The 19,887-nt window shown below is 40.6% G+C and overlaps 1 protein-coding gene across 3 annotated transcripts in view; it reads right to left on the minus strand.

The window, feature by feature from the left end:
* Positions 1-19,887, minus strand: part of prkcaa (protein kinase C, alpha, a) — a 140,667-nt gene that overhangs the window by 119,861 nt on the left and 919 nt on the right. For all 3 annotated transcript variants that reach the window (XM_005942746.2, XM_042228766.1, XM_042228767.1), the window contains exon 2: positions 18,683-18,714. In XM_005942746.2, coding sequence (XP_005942808.1) covers positions 18,683-18,714 — 32 coding nt within the window. The remainder of the gene's footprint in view (positions 1-18,682; positions 18,715-19,887) is intronic.

A 19,887-nucleotide genomic window follows, 5' to 3' on the forward strand; every position in this document is an offset into this window, starting at 1 on the left:
CAAAAGGCATTTCCAGTGGAAACTGGCCGACATATCCTCAGCATAACCATGTATAATATCCACAAAACTTAAAAAGAGGTTATACACACACAACATGGTAATATTATGTTGAAGCACAGTACGTATCACTCCGCGAGGCTCCTGCCTACGATAGCCGTAATGCTCCGACAATCCATCAAGCGGTGCGGCTTCGTAGCTTAGCAAAGTCGCACTAAAACATTTGACAGATTTTCGAGCACCGTGTACGACATAAAATCGTTTCGAGGTCAGTAAACACAACCAGAATTCATACATAAGGCACACGGGATTATAAGGGGCACTGTCGATTTTCAGAAAAACCAAAGGATTGATTTGAAGTGTGCCGTATTTTCCAAACAACACGGTAATAACGACGGAGGAAAGCTAAACCAGTTCCACACCACTGAAGTTGCAGCATTTTTACAAACCAGTTCTGGTTCATCTGTTTCATTCAACGATCTGCGTTCGCGCTTCTCATTCTCCGTCGCCGCCATGCTTTTTCCGCCATGTACGTATGAAAACAAAGGCACTGCGCATGTGCGTTTTACCCATATTCTATCGCGATATTTCATTTTCTTATCGTTGCCCAACATTATACCAGTATTACCGTGAACGGTATGATTTGGCCCAGCCCTAATACCAGCAATATACCACTGACTAGGTCACTGTTGTGTCTTCTGTTTCACTCATTTGCTTCCCAAGCTCTGCCACCGTGGGCCGCAGCTGATGACAGTTGTCCCTATTCAATGAGCAGAGGATACAGCAAGCAGAAAACTGCTTTATGTACCACTTTGCTGAGCAGGCTGAGAGACAACATGGAGAGGCAGTTAATATTATATAATGCAACAATAATTTTTAACATAGGGTATTTGGCATGTCATTCATCTGCAGATGAACACCACAGATGTGGCACTGTTTAGCATGCATGTATCTCCTGTCCAGCGCACATGCACGCACACAGCCCACCAACACCACCGCTGCAAATCCCAATGCTAAACGCTGCAATGTATCAGAAACAGCCGATGGGTCTTGGTAATAGCTGGAAGCAAACAGACAAAGTGCCTCATCCAAAACAAGCATTGAATTGTTATGCTTTACAAAGCTGTTCTATTATATTCACTCAATGTTTTTGCATTCTTGACATTTTCACTGTTGAAAAACATCTCTGTTGTAACGAGAGGGATCTTTGTGCAAGGAAGATTAAAACAAAAAAATCCTCACTGGTTTGCCAGCCTGCATAATTATCCTTAAAGTGAGAGTCGCACATCTGTTACTGCATCACTACCCCTTCCATTTCCCTTGCCTTTTGTTCTTCATACCAACCCTTCTAGAGCTCTTCCATTAGATAATGCCATTATCACAACAAAACTCATGGCAATTAAATGCAGATTATGCTGTAATTCAGAGCCTGGTGCATTAGTCTGTTCTCCATCATGGAGCTATCTAATACTCTTCTAATGCATTGTGGTAGTAATGTCCTACTCTAATCCTTGGTAATGCTCAGTGCTGCACCTCCCCATGGATTAACCAAACACTCTCAGTTTTAAAAGCATTCTGATCCGTAACCAAAGTGGCGTGAACCTCTGGAAGGTACACCTTTTATTAAGTTGAATCCATGTCACTGAGAAAATCTGTATTATTCTAATGTGCGTTATTCACCAAGTTGCAGTTCAAAGGAGGTGCGTTCAGGTCAGCTAGAGTTGAAACAGTTCATTGCTGTTGCTCAGTGTCATTATGAGCGGCTGTGGTTGAACAGCATGACATAAAAACCAAGTCTATTTAGCAACCTGTTGTTATTAATAAAACAAAACTTGTGCTGAGTTGAAACCTGCTGTGGTCTTTAACCGTCCACAGTTTCAATTGAAAGAAAATTAGAAGGTCAGACAGTCTGATGATGTCAAAATGTGTTACTCTTTATGTCCTAATAATATTTTATTAATCTGAGCCTGCATTAATTTGAGAGATGACACATCTTATTGTCTTTAAGGACAAAATTAAGACCACACCTATCTGAATTTATTGCTGAGATGAATATTTTGAGCAGTAGTGCAACTTTAATGCTTCACTTAATGGTGATAAGAGAGGACCGCAACTAAATCTAATCCAAAATTCAAATATAAACGTATTTATGAGAACGCTCTATACCATCAATCTATACTCTCTATCAACCTAAACTAACACAATTAAAACTAATTTGCCAAATGATCTTCCAGCGAAGAGGAAATTACGAATACTACAATTATCTTAGCTTCTGTGAAATTTGTCCTACATTTTGTAAACTAGAGTCTCTTAAAATCTGTTTTAGTTAACAGTGTGTGTGTGTGTGTGTGTGTGTGTGTGTGTGTGTGTGTGTGTGTGTGTGTGTGTGTGTTTCTTCCATAGTAGCACTGGCAGAAAAACACAGTTATATTCACATCAAGTTTTAATATTTCATGTTTGGAAATAGTGAAAGGAAAGGGAAAACATACTTTGCGTCATCTTTTTTTAAAAAGTCTAGATTAGAGAAATTGTTCGGAACGACATCACAGAATGTTTGCAAGGAAACATCAAAAGCCATAATGACGATGGTTAAGAGCCACTTAGCCAGAACCATTAGCAAAAGCCTTGTGATGATCGTTGTGCTCACGTTACTGCCGACTCACAAAGCTATGTGGATGAAGCGTATTAACGCAATGACCGGAAGTCTACCAGTTGTTAATAAAAGCTTAACAGCCATTAGTGACTGCAATGTAACATCCTCATGGTCCAGTAGCACACTGGACTTACTAGGTATAGTTCCAGTATGAGGTCATGATACAAGTTTACACTGCATTTCACTAAAGTACAGTGAAGGAACAAATGATTTTTCTGATCTACATATGCATATGTAATTGGATTATTATATATCACTGCATCAAGTAAACTCACTTAAAATGCAATGCTTCTTTAGGTGGAACAAGTGAAACTGAAAGTATGCTGGCCTGGATGAAGCCATTCCAGGCAAGCTTGTAATGCATATATTTTCATACCACAGTTATGTCCATTTGCTCATGTATTTCCCTATGGACAGTTAGAGGAGTTTACACCCAATGGAAACGTGCACTCATGCACTCCTCCAAAATCCCAACTGCAGGGTTGAGTTTCGCTTCAGCTCTTTGTACATTATAACTTCGCCCTTCTCTGCAGATGGCTGACGGACCATCAACAGCACAAGCGAGAGTGACCCACAGACCAGTTGTACCGCACAGTTTGCACACTGCTTCCACTGACAACAGACGCTCTCTGCAGGTAGACGGGCCACCCAAGGACTGCCAGCGAACTGTGACCACACCCTAACTGCTGAACCATAATTTCACCACAAGTAGGATAGAATGAGCACGCCTGTCTTTGCTGGTTCATTTAAGAATCTCATCTCTGTGAAGACATAATACAGGCATACACCGTTTATTCAAATATCCTGTTGCATGATGACTTTTTAATAACAGCCCTTCCTTTATTTATTTCTGCTTGTTGCATCCTTTAATATTGCAACAGAAAACAATTTTTTCTTCTGGGTGTTTCCAAGTTGCTTCAATTTTTGACTTTCATCAAAACTTGTAAGGATGATTTTAACTTCGAAGGATAAGTATATAATGTCTCAGATTTACGTTTAGTGACCCATACGAGTAAAATAAAAAGCCAGAATAGTAGAAAAATCAAAAATAACAAATGATACAATATGTGACATGTAAGAATAAATTATGGAGGAACAATAAAACAGCTACAGACCAAGCAACGTGCTCTTGAAGTGGATTAAGTTGAAAGCCATCGCTCACCACATTCAGGAAGCAGATGCTGGCATACAGGCCTACATGACTCTTAACTTAAACCCAAACTGAATGTGCGTGCAAATAATTTCAGGCATCTGGTGATGACTGAGAAGATAGTGCCCAACAAAATTTGTTATCGTTGGGATTATTCGGTATTCTGTAATCCATGGGTGACTTCAGTGCAAAGGATTGCAGCGATCTGGTGGTTTTGCTATGTTGTGCAGGGGAAGGGTAGTCGAAAAGCATGGAATCCTGCTAAATCAAGGAAAATAAATGACACAGTCATAATGTCTCATTCACAATCTCCCCCAGGATATGCCAAAGGAAGCTGTTGTTTAAAATCTGTCTGTGCGACTGATTTATTAAGCCTCCATCCTGCTTGCGGTTACTCACTGTTGCATAAGGCTCTGGAGATGTGAGTTTATTTTTTTTTTTCACCAACTCAGTAAATAACAATAAAGCAAAGATGCAAAACCTGGCAGAAAAAATAACAGAGTGACTGACAAGCCCACAAACTGTGCTGCAAAATGCATTACAGCTCCGTGTCTCTGCTGCCATCGAGATCAAACTCCGAAGACAAAAGAAGGCGGGAAGATTATAGACTCACAGTCCTAAAATCAAATGTTTCTCCATCATAGTGAGAGGAAAAATGTGAGAGGCTTTACCCACATTGACTCCTTATATTTACACACTGGACTTTCCATATACACACACACCACACCCATTACAAGAAAACAGGAAATCGCTGTTTGTGATTGAATATGTGATATTTTTACAAATGAGCCAGACCTGAAGGCATTCCTTTCTCAGTTGGTCATATTGGAATAATCAATTACCTTTCACAATTTTTCTTATTTATTTTCAAAAGAAAGAGCATTTTCTATTTCAATTTCTTCATTCCCTTATGTCAAACTATGATTTTGAAGCTGATGGAACGAATTATATCGGTTAAACTGTAAATTCTTCCCAACTTGCAGTTATAGATCGGCAAAGAAATTAAGACCAGCCCTGATCAATAACCCCTAAGAGTGCCTGGACCTTAGATGTTGACCCCCAAAGATCAGTAGCCTTTGATGTAAAGCAACACACTAAAACTGAGGGTTTTATTTAACTGCAGAAGCCAACTGTGCTAAATGGCAAGGCAGATGATTCAGCTTAAAGTACTGCAGCCTGCAGAGGCCTACTTTGTGTACAGACAGATGTGGGATTTGTGACTTGTTGATATTACAGCATTGATTCAGAAGGACCGAGAAGGACCGTTCCCTGCTGCTCACATCCAGCCTAAAAGTTAATCCCAGTAAGCAGGCACACTTCCTACGAGCAAATGACAGAGCAACAGGTGGTCTCATTCACAAATATAAACGGTCTGTCTGAGTGTTTCATTCAAGTAAAAGCTACAGTTAAGCTCCCATTAAGCACCTATGATACAATTATGCCCCTCAGAACTGTCGACCATCTGAAAGTGGCTTTAATCATCTAAATGGACCATTACTTAAGCCATCAGAGGTCTGTTTAATAGGTCAAACTACCGCATAGTGTTGCACTCTCAAAGTATGGATGGATACACTGGATTCGTGCACATTTACTGTTTACATCGCTGATGACGAAGGCAGCGAGAGCAACATGCTACAGTGAACACAATACCAGCATCAGTAAATGAAGTCCTTCCAGGAAAACAAAAAGGGAGTCGTAGTGCAGAAATATTCTCAGTGTCGTCTATGGCGGATTGCTTCATGCACGATTGCAAAGCAGAGAGTTAAAAATAACACAATTCTGTATTAATTATGGGAACCCTTGTGTTTTTCTTATAATAAACTGAGTCACATGTTTAACGGCTGTTTTTGCAGCTGTCACAAGTTGCACATTACCAAAGACAAGTCTCATAAAACTAGCAATAAATATCAGTTATATCCAGCCAAATGAGGGACTCACTCTACAGCTGAGATTCTGAGACTTTGGCTCACCATGCGGTATCTGCATGCTCTCAACTTGAGTCCATTTACAACTGAGCTGCCAAACGCTTCCTCTTGTACGAGATCGAGGTGCCCGAGCAAACAGAGCAGACGCAGTAACACAAAGGTGCTGGCAGTCCATTCTTTTACCTAACTCTACATGGGCATACAAACAAATGTCCGACCATGCAGCAGTACAGACAAACTGAGGCTCAAGGCCAAGTCTGACTCACTCGGCGTTCTAAAGATTGAGTTCGTGCCACTTTTATGAAAATTCATTCAGATTTTTTCTTGCCTAAAACAAAAGCTGAGCAATGTTGATTCTGTTGTAGGCGAGGGCAGATACACTTTTGACAGTTTCAGCTACAAAATGTGTTACTTGCCCCAACATGTGAAATATTATTATTCCAAAGCAACATGAACTACTATAAAGAGCAAATGATCAAGCAGATAAGCTACAATGATTGCGGGTGATGGCAGGTTTTATCCATCATGCACAGTACTCATGTACAGAGCTCAACATGGCAGGGCTCAAAAACACCAGTGGCCTCGACCCTCAGAAAAAAATCACTAAAATCAAACACCCACCCACAATAGATTGCACAAATACATTTACCCACACTTTTTAACCACACTTTAATCAATTATACTCATGGCTAACATTGCCTCCACCAGGCACTGAGCAGCCACCCAAGTGCCCGGAAGACATAACCACACCAACCACCAAAATGCTCAACAATCAATAAACATTCAAGAGATCTCATGCAAGTTTATGCTTCCTAATGTGAAAACGTTTTTAAGTGCAGAGTACTGAATAAAGTGCAACTGTGCCCAGAAAAGTGTTGGCTATTACCTAAAATAAAATACAATTTACTGCTTTAGTTGCTGAACCAATAACAAAACACCTCATCATTAGAACAACATTTTCTGTTACGGATTACAGACATAGCACAATCACAGAACTGACATCACTGATGATCAAAGCTTGGTTAGTATTAGAGGTTGACAGTTAGGGCTAATGGCAGAAAGGTACCTATTCAAATCCAGGATCTGACTCAACATGCAAGAGCACATAACCAGAAAGTCAGCAAAGCTCTGCTATGCCTCGCAGCCATAGCTTCATTCCCAGGTGAACTCTCTCATGACGTAAGCGTGACAGCAGGAACATGGACGTCATCCCACCTGCAATTGCTCAGTCGGTCCCCTTCCTGCCCTCAAATCCCCTTATCAAACTGTGGGACAGATTTGGGCTACATAATGGGCACCAGCATGCAATCAGGAACTGAACAGGGGCCCATTATCTCATGACATGCAGGTGTCAGAGGATGCATTTCTCTCTGTTTAGGAGCTATCCTGTCCAGAAATGATGAGCATTGTTGCAGCAACGTGTACACAAAAATCTCCATGAAAGCCAGGAAGAGAACCTAATCCACTTCAGAGTTGTGAAACACTGCTGCAAGGGAACAACAATCATCAAAACGGTATTTAAAACACTGACATTTTTGACTGAACATCAATGTTGACTTTAAAAGCAATATTTATAATAAATCCGTATTGTAAGCACTGGGATTAACATATTCCAACACAGTCCCTACAGGATGACAAATCTGACAAACATTGCCTTATTCAGCACCAAACACATTAGAACTATGCAGCACAACACAGCATTTCCCCCAAATGCATAATGGGAATTAAGGTGATAAATAATGCAGGCTGTCATGATGGATTAGTCTAATCTTAATGCAGCTGCTCTGAATTGATTGTGAAAAAAAAAAAAAAAAAAAAACAGGAAGCGAGGTGAGAGGCTTTCAGGGAAATCTAAATTACCCAAACATTCACAAGCCAGCAGCTCCACTTGACCATTTAGAGCATCACTAAAACTGTATTCAATTCTGTCTTAAAGACAAATATATAGTGTGTATATCTGAAGCGCCCTTTATTCACATTTAAGCTTCTCCAATACACTTGCTAAGGTTTTTCAACACTGAATTCGACTTATCCCATTATTCAAAACATTTCTAATAGACAGGCGGGCATTTGACTAAAAGGTTTACATGACCGCAGACTTTAATCAAGATCCTCTGGGTTTCTCACAATTTGATAAGATGCTGTAAATGTGATTTATTGATTTATAAGCTTCTGACACAATGAGCACAGTGTAAAATGCTATTAACTTTGTGCACATTGTGACTTTTTCTCTTTGGCGCAGGTATTGGGTTAAGTGTCCATTTCATGGGTAAATCACAGTTTTTGGAGCACTACACCAGAGCAAATTTTCCCTTGGTTTAATACCCCTCTCCATAGGCTCACTGTAGGCAAATACCTCTTGAAACTGACACAATCAAACCATAAATTAAGCATTAGACATCTGGGACAGGTTCCAGCCTCTCTGTAGCCCTGAATTGGAGGTGCAGTTAAGAAGACAGATGATGGACTTAGGTACATAGCGTTAACTTTAATTTAACACCTTATTTTTACTGCCTGCTGCTCCTGTTTGTCCAGCACATTGCCTGTGATTCCAGCAAAGGCTGGAATGACTGCAGGGAGCAAGACCAAAAAGTGTGGCTTTTACATATTTTCTTGGGAGTTACATGCATCTGAGTGTTTTCATCGCTTTTTATTTTTCATATGCCACTAGCTGCAACCAGTGCAATGATGTCATGCCCAGGAGTGTATTTTCTCGTGTTTGACATGAGCGATTGCATCTGTTGACATTCTTCCAAAATGAGGGTTAATTCGGTACCTCATTGACTCCAGTCTAATTTCAATTGAAGCAACGGAGCAGACAACTTAAATCACCGTGACATTACCGCTGATCTTACAAAAAAAGGTTTTCAGCCTTTTACACATGAGTCGAGCATGACTCCTCCCGAGTAATTACTGGAATTTTTTATCATGGCAACTGTCAAAAGAGAAATATCTCTCCCTGCATCCCTCAACATGCACCAGGTTAAATTATACAGATATCATTCCTTATGTTGGACCTCTTGGCCTCATCAGTATTGGTGAAGGGATTTTACTGGTTGATACCAAGTGGCAACTGCTGAAAAATAAACTTAACAAGGAGATGTGCAAAAAACTGCAAGAGCTCACTCGATGCTGGCTCCACAAGCAAGTCGATCCTCATAGATCCCCATGTTAACATGTCCAACCTTTACAGGGTCAAAAAGCATGTTTGCATCAAAATGGTTTTGGTCTCTGTGGATTTTTCCCCCCTTCATAAGAACTCTGTGGAAGGTTTGATTGTTTAACTCAATTTGTGTACTGTTAGTGCTCCAAGCTTTCATCCAAACATAGGTCGAAAAAGCTAAGCTGCACTGAGTTGCATCAAGTCTTTTAAATACAGTCTGCGGTTGATATTGCGCTTGTTTTATCGAGATACATGCTTCCTATTCGCAAGTGGCTCTGGTAAAAAGCCAGATCTGCAGCTAATAGTGTAGATTTAAGATCTGGAACTTTTAACAGAATGCATTTTGTCTACTTTTGTATATTTTTACATTTTTGATTAATCTAAGTATAGACACCACACAAAACAATAAAACATATTTCATATGATTCACGTCTTTGCTCTGCATCCAGCAAATTAAGACTACATCTGCTACAGCTTAGCAGATGTAGTCTTTCATTTGTTGAAGCTTACCAATTTACTGCACTGTCTCCCTCCTTTCTAGTTATTTTTAACCATAATTGATCGACTAGTGTGCCTCAGTCTTACACAGGTTTAAGTACTCGCTTGAAGGTTCTTATAGCATATAATGATTCTCATGCATATAATGATTCTTATGCATAAGTTTAATATGGAAGATCTGTAATCAGTCATCTGCCTGCTTGGCTGTTCATTGCATCACTACCACTTTCCCACGCTGCCTGTTTCAACACTGACATCGTTACTGTAGTCCAATCATCTGCTCGCCCGCCCTCTTTGAGCCAATCAGCCTCCACTCTGCATTCATTCTGTGCTCTCCATCATTCTCCCTTTCAAAATCTCATTCCTGCAACACACCACCTTGCCATCTCCACCTCACCAAGGCACCTAGAGCTCCATCCAAGCCTCACTCTTCATGTTCACCACCACCAACATCTAGATTCCAGGGAGACCTGTCCTAAATCCTATCACAGCTGGAAGTTCGTTCTGCCATGACGGGTCATTGACGTTTAATTGCCTCATAATTAACAGATTAATTTCTCAGTCTCACATTCAGTTCTTCCAAATGATCTCTCCTTATTGAACTGTTTGTGAATTCTCTAACTGATAGAAATAATCAACAACTTGAAACTATTCAAAATAGTAAATCTCCTGTAATGAAGGAACATTTGTGCTTGTGTTTGTTTTATTTTGAGCAAACACGCAGAAACTGAAAAAGAAAGAAAAAAAAAACAAAAAACACACTGCCACAATGACCCAAGTTTGCATAAGAACAATATCCTGAGTGAAATCATTAGGTTGATAACATCTGCACAACATGTGTGCATTTCTAGTTAAAGCCCTTATGTAATCCAAAAAGATATCAAAAGAACAAGCATCCTATAAACAGATCCAATGCTTTGCATAGCACTGTATATCTTCAGGGGACCAAGGAACAACTCTAAATATAGCCAAACCTGAACTCTGCCCTTTCCCTCTGCATCTCATAGACAGATGCACACACACACACACACACACACACATATATGCCACGCTGCCTCTGCTCTGCTCTGCTCTGCTCAAAGGATCTCTGAATCTTGTATTCTTCTCTATCTCTAACTCTGGGCCAAAATAGTAACAAGGTTGCAGTTAGGACATCCTATTCCTGACAGCACAAACGTGCAGTGTATCAAACAAACACCCTTCAATAACCAGAAACTGAATATTTCCCCTGTTTGCCAGGAGGAGATAAAAGAAATGGATATGCGAGAGTGCGTTTGTGCTGAAAGAAATGAAGAAAGGCAGTGTGTCCTTAAAGGAGAAACCCCAGGGCCTGGGTCAGGACACAGGGTGAAATATAGGGCGGCTTTGTGACAGAGGGCAAACAGAGAAACCAGCAAACGGGTAGAAAGACGAGAGACGACGAGAAAGAAACAAAGAAAGCTGGCGGTGTTTTGCTACAGATAATTCATCAAAGCTGTAAGCAATTGATCTGCCTCTTTGTTCTAAGTATACCGCTGCTTTAGAGGACAGGAAAAAAATCAGAGAGATGAAGGTGCAAACAAAGGCACGACCACTATGGCAGCGGAGATAAAGCAACAGATGTTGCAGAGTGGTCTGTGTGTCCAAAGCCCTGACTGAAACTGATGCTACATAAGAAACTCGACACCACGAGGGTTTCGTGGCTCATCATCATCAGGACCAAATGACAAAATTAAAAAATGATCTTCAGATCTTTAATGGTTAGAATTAGAAAATAATGCCCGCGCTCTGTGTTTTTCTTTCTTTCTTGCTCCATATTTATTAGCTTTTTTTTTAGATTAAAAAAAAAAGGTGCTTGGGGAAAACTGGAGGAGAAAACTGCAATAACTACTAATTTTGTCATTAAAATTATTAATTTATTTTTACATGCCCACAATCTGAAGAGGCACTTACCAGGAGGTCCATGGATTAGTATTTCAAGGGACACTCAGTGAGGATTTTAAACCCTTGGTAATTTCTACTCATTGCTTTTACAAGACTAAATTATTATAATTGCATTGCATTTAAGAGACCAAGCTGAGCACAGTGCTCGCAAAAAAATAAGCTGTTTCACTTCTGCATATTAAATAAATGACTGGTGTGGATTTTTAGAGATTATATTATATTTGTAATATCTTGTGCCTCTGGCTTCACTATTATACAGCAGACATCCCTGTTTTTAAAATCATTTAGCTGCAAAGAGCATTACTCACCTAGGCATGCATTAGTGTTCAGACCACCTGAGGTTAAGATTGTAATAAACTCTCATACCATTCATGAAAAAAGATGGAGTTTATTACAGGCCCCCCTGGAGAAGTAAAAGCACGAGCCAATGCATTCCTCTCACTACGAAGCCCTAATCTGCCACTCAACAGAAATGGCACCCTTAAATGCTGGCTTCCTGCTCTTAATGCCTGTGCTTTTATGTCCATGTTGGACAATTTGCCATCATTAGCCAACACTTGCAGTATATAATCGAAAGTGTTGGCTACCCAGCAATATATAATGAATCCGAGAGAAGGGTTTAAATAAGTTATCTGCACACACTCTGCCTTTTCTTTTGAACACTGACACTAATACTGATGCTGGAATCTCTGTACTAAATGATATAGGAGCAGAAAACAACTAAGAAATGTGCTGTTTGAGCAGCTGAGCATAAGAATACATGCACCAAGCATCCTGAAAGGAGCCCGTGGACTTTCCACGGACTGTCAACACCTTATTAGGATGACGCTGGGTGTGGACAAGGATATTCTAAATAAACAGTGAGCAGCCCAAGACTAACAAAGTGACTGCACATCAACGCAGTTACAGAAATGAAGACGTTTGCAAACTTTATGATCTTTCTTTATCTATCAAAGCGAGATCCAACACTTCAGCATCAAAGAAGCAACAAGGTTGATTAACGTAATCCCTGCAAGAAGTAATCTCATTTTATAAATGCACGTATGGCTGCGCGTTGTGCACTGCTTCCTCTTAGGAATGTGGGTTTCTCTGCAACAGGCATGTCAAACTCATTCTACACTGTGGGCCACATACACATACACATACACATGACTTTAAAACAGTGAAAATACAGTGAAAAAAATCAAAGTCTATCCCCCTCCTTTATATTTTCCAAAGGTCTGCTGGCCAATTCTGGCCCCAGGGCCATATGTTTAACACCCCTGCTCTACAACAGCACACCAGAGGGTGATTCCCGTAGTGCAATACCGAGCCTGGCTTAAAATTGAATTGTATAATAAAAAAAAAAAGCCGACCTCACAGGTCATCTTCAAGAAACCATTATGTGAGAACATATCCATCAGCTGCCTCAGCACTCCAGAAATCATCTGCATTACGACCAGTGTGGGAAGATGAAAACAAGACAGCCATCACTACATCACAGGAATACCCTGCGTGAATAACAAGGAGACCTCCTGGTTTTCAGTTAATCTTTCTTTTTCGCTCTGCCTTCTACTCAACCGACGTTTTAGTTGTTGCTCAGCTGTAGCTTCAAACAGCCCTGTTTATATTAAAGCCAGTACAGACAGGAAGTTTACGTGTATTATTCAATTGATTTTGCATTTGCTGCCATTTTACACAAAGGCCAGGAAAGAACATCAATTTTTGAGCACATGTTTTTGAGATCTGAGAAACAATTTCCTGCTTCATATCTATCAAAGCGGACAAAACCAAGCATTAGCAGCACTAGATGGACTCAAAAGCTTGTTATTAATAAAAATCTAAAATAGGATCGATACTGTGAGACTGTTATGGCTTTGTGTTTCGGTTTACACTGGCAGGGAGTAATGGCCTTATAATTCCATCGACACCTTCCTTTGAAATCTCCACTAGAGGCAGAACTTTGAAATGGCACTGTTTGATTTCATAAAGTGTCACACAGGTGTCCTTGAAGAAAGCACCTGTTCCCCAAATACTTAGGAGGATTTTTCTACAGCTCAGTATAACTAAGCAAAATAGCAAACCATCAGATTAAACCTTGACAAATCAAGAGGTGAAAATAATAAATCCTGAAAATAATCCTCCAAAAAAACCTCACGTTTCAAGATTTCCAGAGACAGTGTGAGGTTAACAAGGTCTGAACAGTAAATGAGCTGAGTGACACGAGTACGAACGGCCTGACTGCATTACAGCGTCGTCTAAATAGTGATTTGAGCTGCGCTGCTGCACAACGACAGCAGGCCAGGAGCTTGAAATAAGACTCCGCAGGAAAAGTAGCCAGAAGACGACAGACAGATTGTTCACAATGCAGATACCATCTAGAAAGGTGTTTGTTTCCACAACATTAACTTTCCTTCAGTATTTTATTTCAAGTGTCACATTGAGAGATCTGATTTTTCTTCTTTACACATGTGACCACAGACATTCGTGTTCAGAATAAACTGTGTTGTTTTGTATGAAGTCAAACATGTTAATAGCTTCCCTTGAGTATTATTTCCACACGCTGAAGTTTAACATGTGGCATCATTAGGACGAATTAACAAACAGACACTCACTGGATAGTTCGCACTCTGCAACTGTAGTAGTCGTCGACCCCTTTCTGAACTCAGAGGTGCTTTAATTCTTCATGGCACAGATTCAACAAGGTGCTGGAAAACATTCTTCATATATTTTGGCCCATACTCACATGATTACATCACAAAGCCGCTGCAAATTTGCCAGCTGCACATCCATGATGGCAACCTGCCACATGCCAAGGGTGCTCTGATGTTCTGAGATGTTCTGAGTGACGACTACGGAGGATCGTTTGTTGTGCTCAAAGCAACTGATCAGACTAGGCAACGTTTTTCCAAACTTCTATTGCTCAATTTTGGTGAATTTCCTCAGTTTCCTGTTGTTAGCTGATGGGAGTGGCAGCTGCTGTGTTTGTCTACAGCTGTATCAAAACTACTAGATTCAACATGCTGTACATTCAGAGATAGTCTTCTGCATACCTTGATTGTAAAGAGTGATTATGTGAGTTACTATCGCTGTCCGTTCAGCAGTCTGGGCATTTTTCTTTGACTTCAGATATCAACAAGGAATTTGCACCCAGAGATTTGACACTCAGTGGATGTTTTCTCTCTTTCGGACCATCTGGAGATGGTTGTGCAGGAAAATCTCAGCAGATCAGCAGTTTCTGACACCAATAAGCACAAAACATTCAAAGTCACTTAAATCACCCTGTTTCCCAATTTGCTCAATTTAAACTTCAGCAGATCATCCTGACCACAACTACACAGCTAGGTGCACTGAGTTGCTGCCATGCGATTGGTTGATTAGACGTTGGCTTTCAGAATCAGTTGAACGGGGCCCCAGTTTAGCTCAGTGGGTGAGTAGGCGACCATATGCCACATGACCAGAGTGCAGCAGCCTGGGTTTGAGACTGACCTGCTGCCATTTGCTGTGTGTCTTCCCCTTTTTCCTGCCTATCTTAACTGCTCCACTCTTGAAGAGGTACACCTTATAAACTGTCCAATGAGTGTATACTAATAGTAAACCTGCCAACTATTTTTGTACCTAATAAATTTATCAATAAAAAGCACAATTCCAAAGCCCAAGCTGGGATGCTCATTAATCATTATTGTAAACGGCTTTTGCAGTAATCAAATTGATTCATGTATATTTGTCAGTGTTTAGTTCAGAGACACCAACTGACCAAACTGTTATGAGCTCTATCTTTTAATCTTAAAATGTTATAAAAAGAAAAGGAATACATGCAAAAATAAACATATTCACTGAGCTTAAATATATGACGCAAAATCTCAACACATAAACTACACTTGATGATGTAATACAGTGGAGCCCGGCCTATTCTTAGCAAAGGGACATTTACTCGGTTGAAAATTAAATGTCACTCTTGTTATAGAAATGCCACTCTCCAGTTCATCATTTTGTCATCTTCAAGTAGTCAGCGAGAGGCTCGCTGCCCCTGCTGGAGGACTTGACCCCCATTTTACAGAAGCTTAAGTTTAATATTTGATGGCTAAGCAGATGTTAGAAAGTAGGGACCTTTCTCTCTTTGACTGGCTGCAGCGTAACCAATCACCTCCCTCTTGATGAGGCGGACTCATAATTTATTTAAAAGGTCCACACTTGGATTTATGATGGAATAACAAAGGTGCGGCCAGCGTTGAGCGGGGAAGAGAAAAGCTGCAGCGCATCATTTGTGCTCGTGTTTCGTGAGTGTACGCGACGGCCTTCCACCCCTGAGTTTATCATCGCCTGCATCAGAAGCTGCGACAGTAACAATGAGGCAGGAGGAAAATGGCAACTTGCTGTGAAAGCAGAGGAGGGGGCTCGCGGACACGCTGACGATAATGTCAGGTTATGCAAAAACATGTTAGGCTATCAACACTCTGACACCTTAGAGTGACTCATTACCGAGCCTGTTCTCAAGTAGGAGCAAAGCTTGAGAACAGGCAACATCTCACTTGTGTGAGAGGCGATCACATAGAAGAGTGGGTGTGAGGTTGCTGGCAGCCGTGCCCACGGGTCAAACATGGTTTTCCATGTAGACACGGGCTAATACGCATGTTCCTATGCGCAAACGTTAACCAGACATACCATACGCCCTTAACGGCACTATGAACCATCTACATTTATAAGTAAGATGGGCTGTGATTCACTTAAAACCCCTGTGTGTCTCATTCTCCCTGACACTCTCAGGAGAGTAGTCTATGAATCATTGAGATTAAACACTCGATGTGACAAAGTGTTTATCTTTAAGTTTCCCACTGAAAGAGCGTCTTCTGTCTCCGTGAACGACGCACATCCTGCAGTTAGTTCATGAATAGTTGGTGGTTTTGATGCAGTAATTTAGCAATGCAACAACAAAGGCTGCACAGACAAAAACTGCAACCAAGCAAATGCATCAGCAAAGCAACGCAGACAAAATCCACCTGCGCTGCATCTCGGTCGCAGACGCCGATTATAAATTAGCACCGTGCGATATCGAAAACAACATGTGATGTGTTGTTTTCATTTTTTGAACAAAAAATCAATCTAAAAAAGCTGATAAAGGCATCTACCTATATCTAGTCTAAAGCCTCTGTTTTATTTGAACCATCCTTTCTCGAATACTAAGGTTTTACAATTGTTTCAACACAACAAACACTGGAGAAGAAGCCCTTCTGAGCCTCAGACTAGAAGACTGACATCATTACTCCCTTCTTCAGGAATGAGGCTATTTTCTCCTCCAACACCACTCTCTCTGTGGCAGTGGGGGGAGCGCAGTACGCAGAACGCCATTAAAACATGAAAGCTCATGGCACGACTGTAATGGAAACCCTTCCTCAGTGTTTTGTCTAATCTGGGCGGGAGAAGGCAGCAGAGATACACACACTCTGGTTAGTGATCTGTCAGTGGGAGAGCAAGGAGGGCCCACAGCCCCGGCCCTCTCACTGCTGCGAGGTGGCCTAAGTGTAAAAAGACAGAGTCTGACCTGCTAGGACGATTCGCTCACTTCTCCAACCAGATCTCGTTGGACATCATCTGTCCTGCTACCCGGGCAATTACAGCCAAACTAATGCTTTGGCAAGTCCACAGATTTTCCAAATTAGATGAGGAATTCAGAGACTATGTGCTTGCTAAAGCTAAAAACAGCAGTTAACAAGAAAACTGTCCACATTTTTCCCACTTTGCATCTCCTCCCTATCCCTGTCCACTCTCTTTCACTTTCTGTTTCCCTAACCTGCTTTACACGTAATTGTTTAGATTCTGTTTTAAGATAGCACATTTACTGCTCAGCACACTTTGTTTACTCCAATTTCCCTACTTCTGATTAGGGCTGCCACTATTAGTCGACTAGTCACGATTACGTCGACTATCAAAATCGTCGACGACTGATTTAATAGTCGACGCGTCGTTTGAAGCTTTGTAAGATCACAAAAGACGCAGGAATAATAGCAGGATTTAAGAGTGTAATAACGGACTGAAACAGAAGATGGCAGCACTGCATGTACAAGGATGCCAGCTGCCGTTAAACTCCGAAGAAGAAGAAGCTGTGTCCCAGAATTCATAGCGCAGCCCAGCTCAGTTTCCAACAATGGCGGCAGCTAGTTAGTTTTAATATTACTCTTATTATTTGTTCTGGGTCACAAAATAAACATTTAACATATTTTCAGGCGAGAATGTAGCTGTATAAACCTCAAATATCTGCTCAGTTTATAAGACACCACCTATTTTCAAAAGCGCTCCGACGTTTTCGGAGACGCCTGTTACCCACTAGCTTGATAGCTAGCCGGGGGCAAGGCTAACTGGAGCCGTGAGAACACCGGACTCCCGGCTAATAGTTTTCAAACCCACCGCCGTCTTTCTCTCTCAGGTTAAACATGACATATGAGTCACTTAGATAACTTAAAATGTTATTGTTTGGCTTTTTTTAGTATTTTATTTGTTCCTGAGTAAATCGGTTTGGCTGAGACTAAAGTTATAGTTTTTACACAGCTGAATAAACGTCAAGCAGACAGCTGATTATCAGAAGTGTGAGATGCTGGAGAATTTACTCCGGTGTCCTGTTATATTTTAGATAGCAAGGAGTTTATTAAACTTCACCGAAACAATCTGCAAATTTCAATAAAATTTAATAAACTATCATCTTGTCTTTATTTTTAGTTAGCACATACCTGAAACACTTAAAGCTATAAGCGAATGATAGTTATATAAGAGCAGATGCTGCTGGTGCAATAAGCTGTACGTTTTACGTCCAGTGGATGATGATCTGATTAGTCGACTAATCGCAAAAATAATCGGTGACTAGTCGACTATCAAAATAATTGTTTGTGGCAGCCCTACTTCTGATAAGCCTGTTTTTATAGGATGAAGTTTCATTTAACTTGATAATAATAAGTCTTTAAATCTCACACCAAACTTCAGTCATTACTTTGATTACTTTAAACTCGACGGATACACCTGGTGCCACAGGTATCAAAAGCATGGCTATCAAACAGCAAAACACTGCTTTTATCTAAAGCTTCCAAATATATAAAACAGCAGAATAAGCAGTAATTGCATTCACAGGCATTCAGTCATTTTCTCTTGTAGTTGCACGTATGAGATGGACCTAGTGCAGCAAAATGCATGGAAACGTGACAAAAATGTATCAACCCTAAATGTGATGATTCGAGAAACAGCATCAGAATAAATTAATTGCAGACTTGACAGACAAAGAACACCATTTTTTTTCTACAGAATGACAAAATAGTCCTAAATCAAAGTTTAACATGTACATCATGTCTCTCTTACACACACATTTTAATTGAAGGCCTCACACATGAATAAGTTTTGCTTTTTACCTTGGCACTGGAATCCTTGTTTTCCAAACCCCCTGTGAAAAGAAAGAAGGACGGATTGAACAGTTGCTCGTGCTCACACTCTTTCAAACACGTGTGCACAGTAAATCCATTCATTCACCTGCACATGCATGCACACGTACTGTACACGCATTCATTCAATCCAAGGACCCACGTGTCTCATGTTTTCCATGACTATTAAAGAAGAGCATTGCACAGTTCTTGGGATTTCATGTTTTCCTGAAAGCATTCATTGCCTATTAAGAAGTATTTCTCTGTCTATGGTGTGGATAAGCTTGAGTGACCTTGAGGAGCCCTGACCTCAACCCAATCCAGCACCTTTCAAACAAACTGAAAGGCCAACTGCAACTGAACCGAGGCTCTTGTGGCTGAATTGGAGTGAATCACAGTCCTCTAGAATCACGCCGGTGTAATGGTTAGGTGTGCAGATCCTTTGTGCCCATACTGAGTTTGTTCTTCTGCTGACATGTTCTGTGGTTAATCACAATGTCATTACAGAAATCCTCATCAATCAAAGCCCTCACAGGGAAGCTTTGACCTCATAAAGAAAAGCAACAAGCTGTTTGCCTTAATAATTATGGTTATGTGGAGCTTGTGCTTTGCACTAAGGAGTGGCGCTTGGTTGAACATAGGTCATTGTGTAAAGCTGTCAGTGCTATACTAGCTTTACACAGAAAAAAGGCTCTTGGAAGACACACCCACTAACAAGAGAGGAGCAGTTTAACTCTGCAAAGCTGTCTGCAAGTTTCCTCCTCTTACATTTAAGATACGGTATAAAATGTGAAAACGAACGCTTTTTAGGACAGTAACATAATGCAATTAAAGACCTGCTGCACAGACTGGAACCGCCTAGTGTATATAGATGGAATCAGACTATTTACAGCATTTGGAAACTTGTGTTTCGTTATGTTATCCAAATGCATTTCTCCTCATGAGTCACAAATTAAGAAAACACAAATGCAACAGAGAGATAATAATCTGTGCCTCTACAGCAGTGTGTTTCAGCAAAACAGGACATGCATAAATCAGTCTACGTAGAGTAGATGAAGTGCTTTTCCATACTGGCTCACTCTGGCAATTAATTGCAGATCTCAGAACCAGCGTTTGAGCTGCTTCAAGTTAAAAAAAAATCCCTAGCAGCTTAAAATTGAAAATTCGAACAGGCCAACTACAGTGGGTGCCAGGAA

Source organism: Haplochromis burtoni, unplaced genomic scaffold (genome assembly GCF_018398535.1).
Source record: "Haplochromis burtoni strain Fernald_Lab_line unplaced genomic scaffold, NCSU_Asbu1 Contig_348, whole genome shotgun sequence".
In the NCBI taxonomy this organism is placed as follows: domain Eukaryota; kingdom Metazoa; phylum Chordata; class Actinopteri; order Cichliformes; family Cichlidae; genus Haplochromis; species Haplochromis burtoni.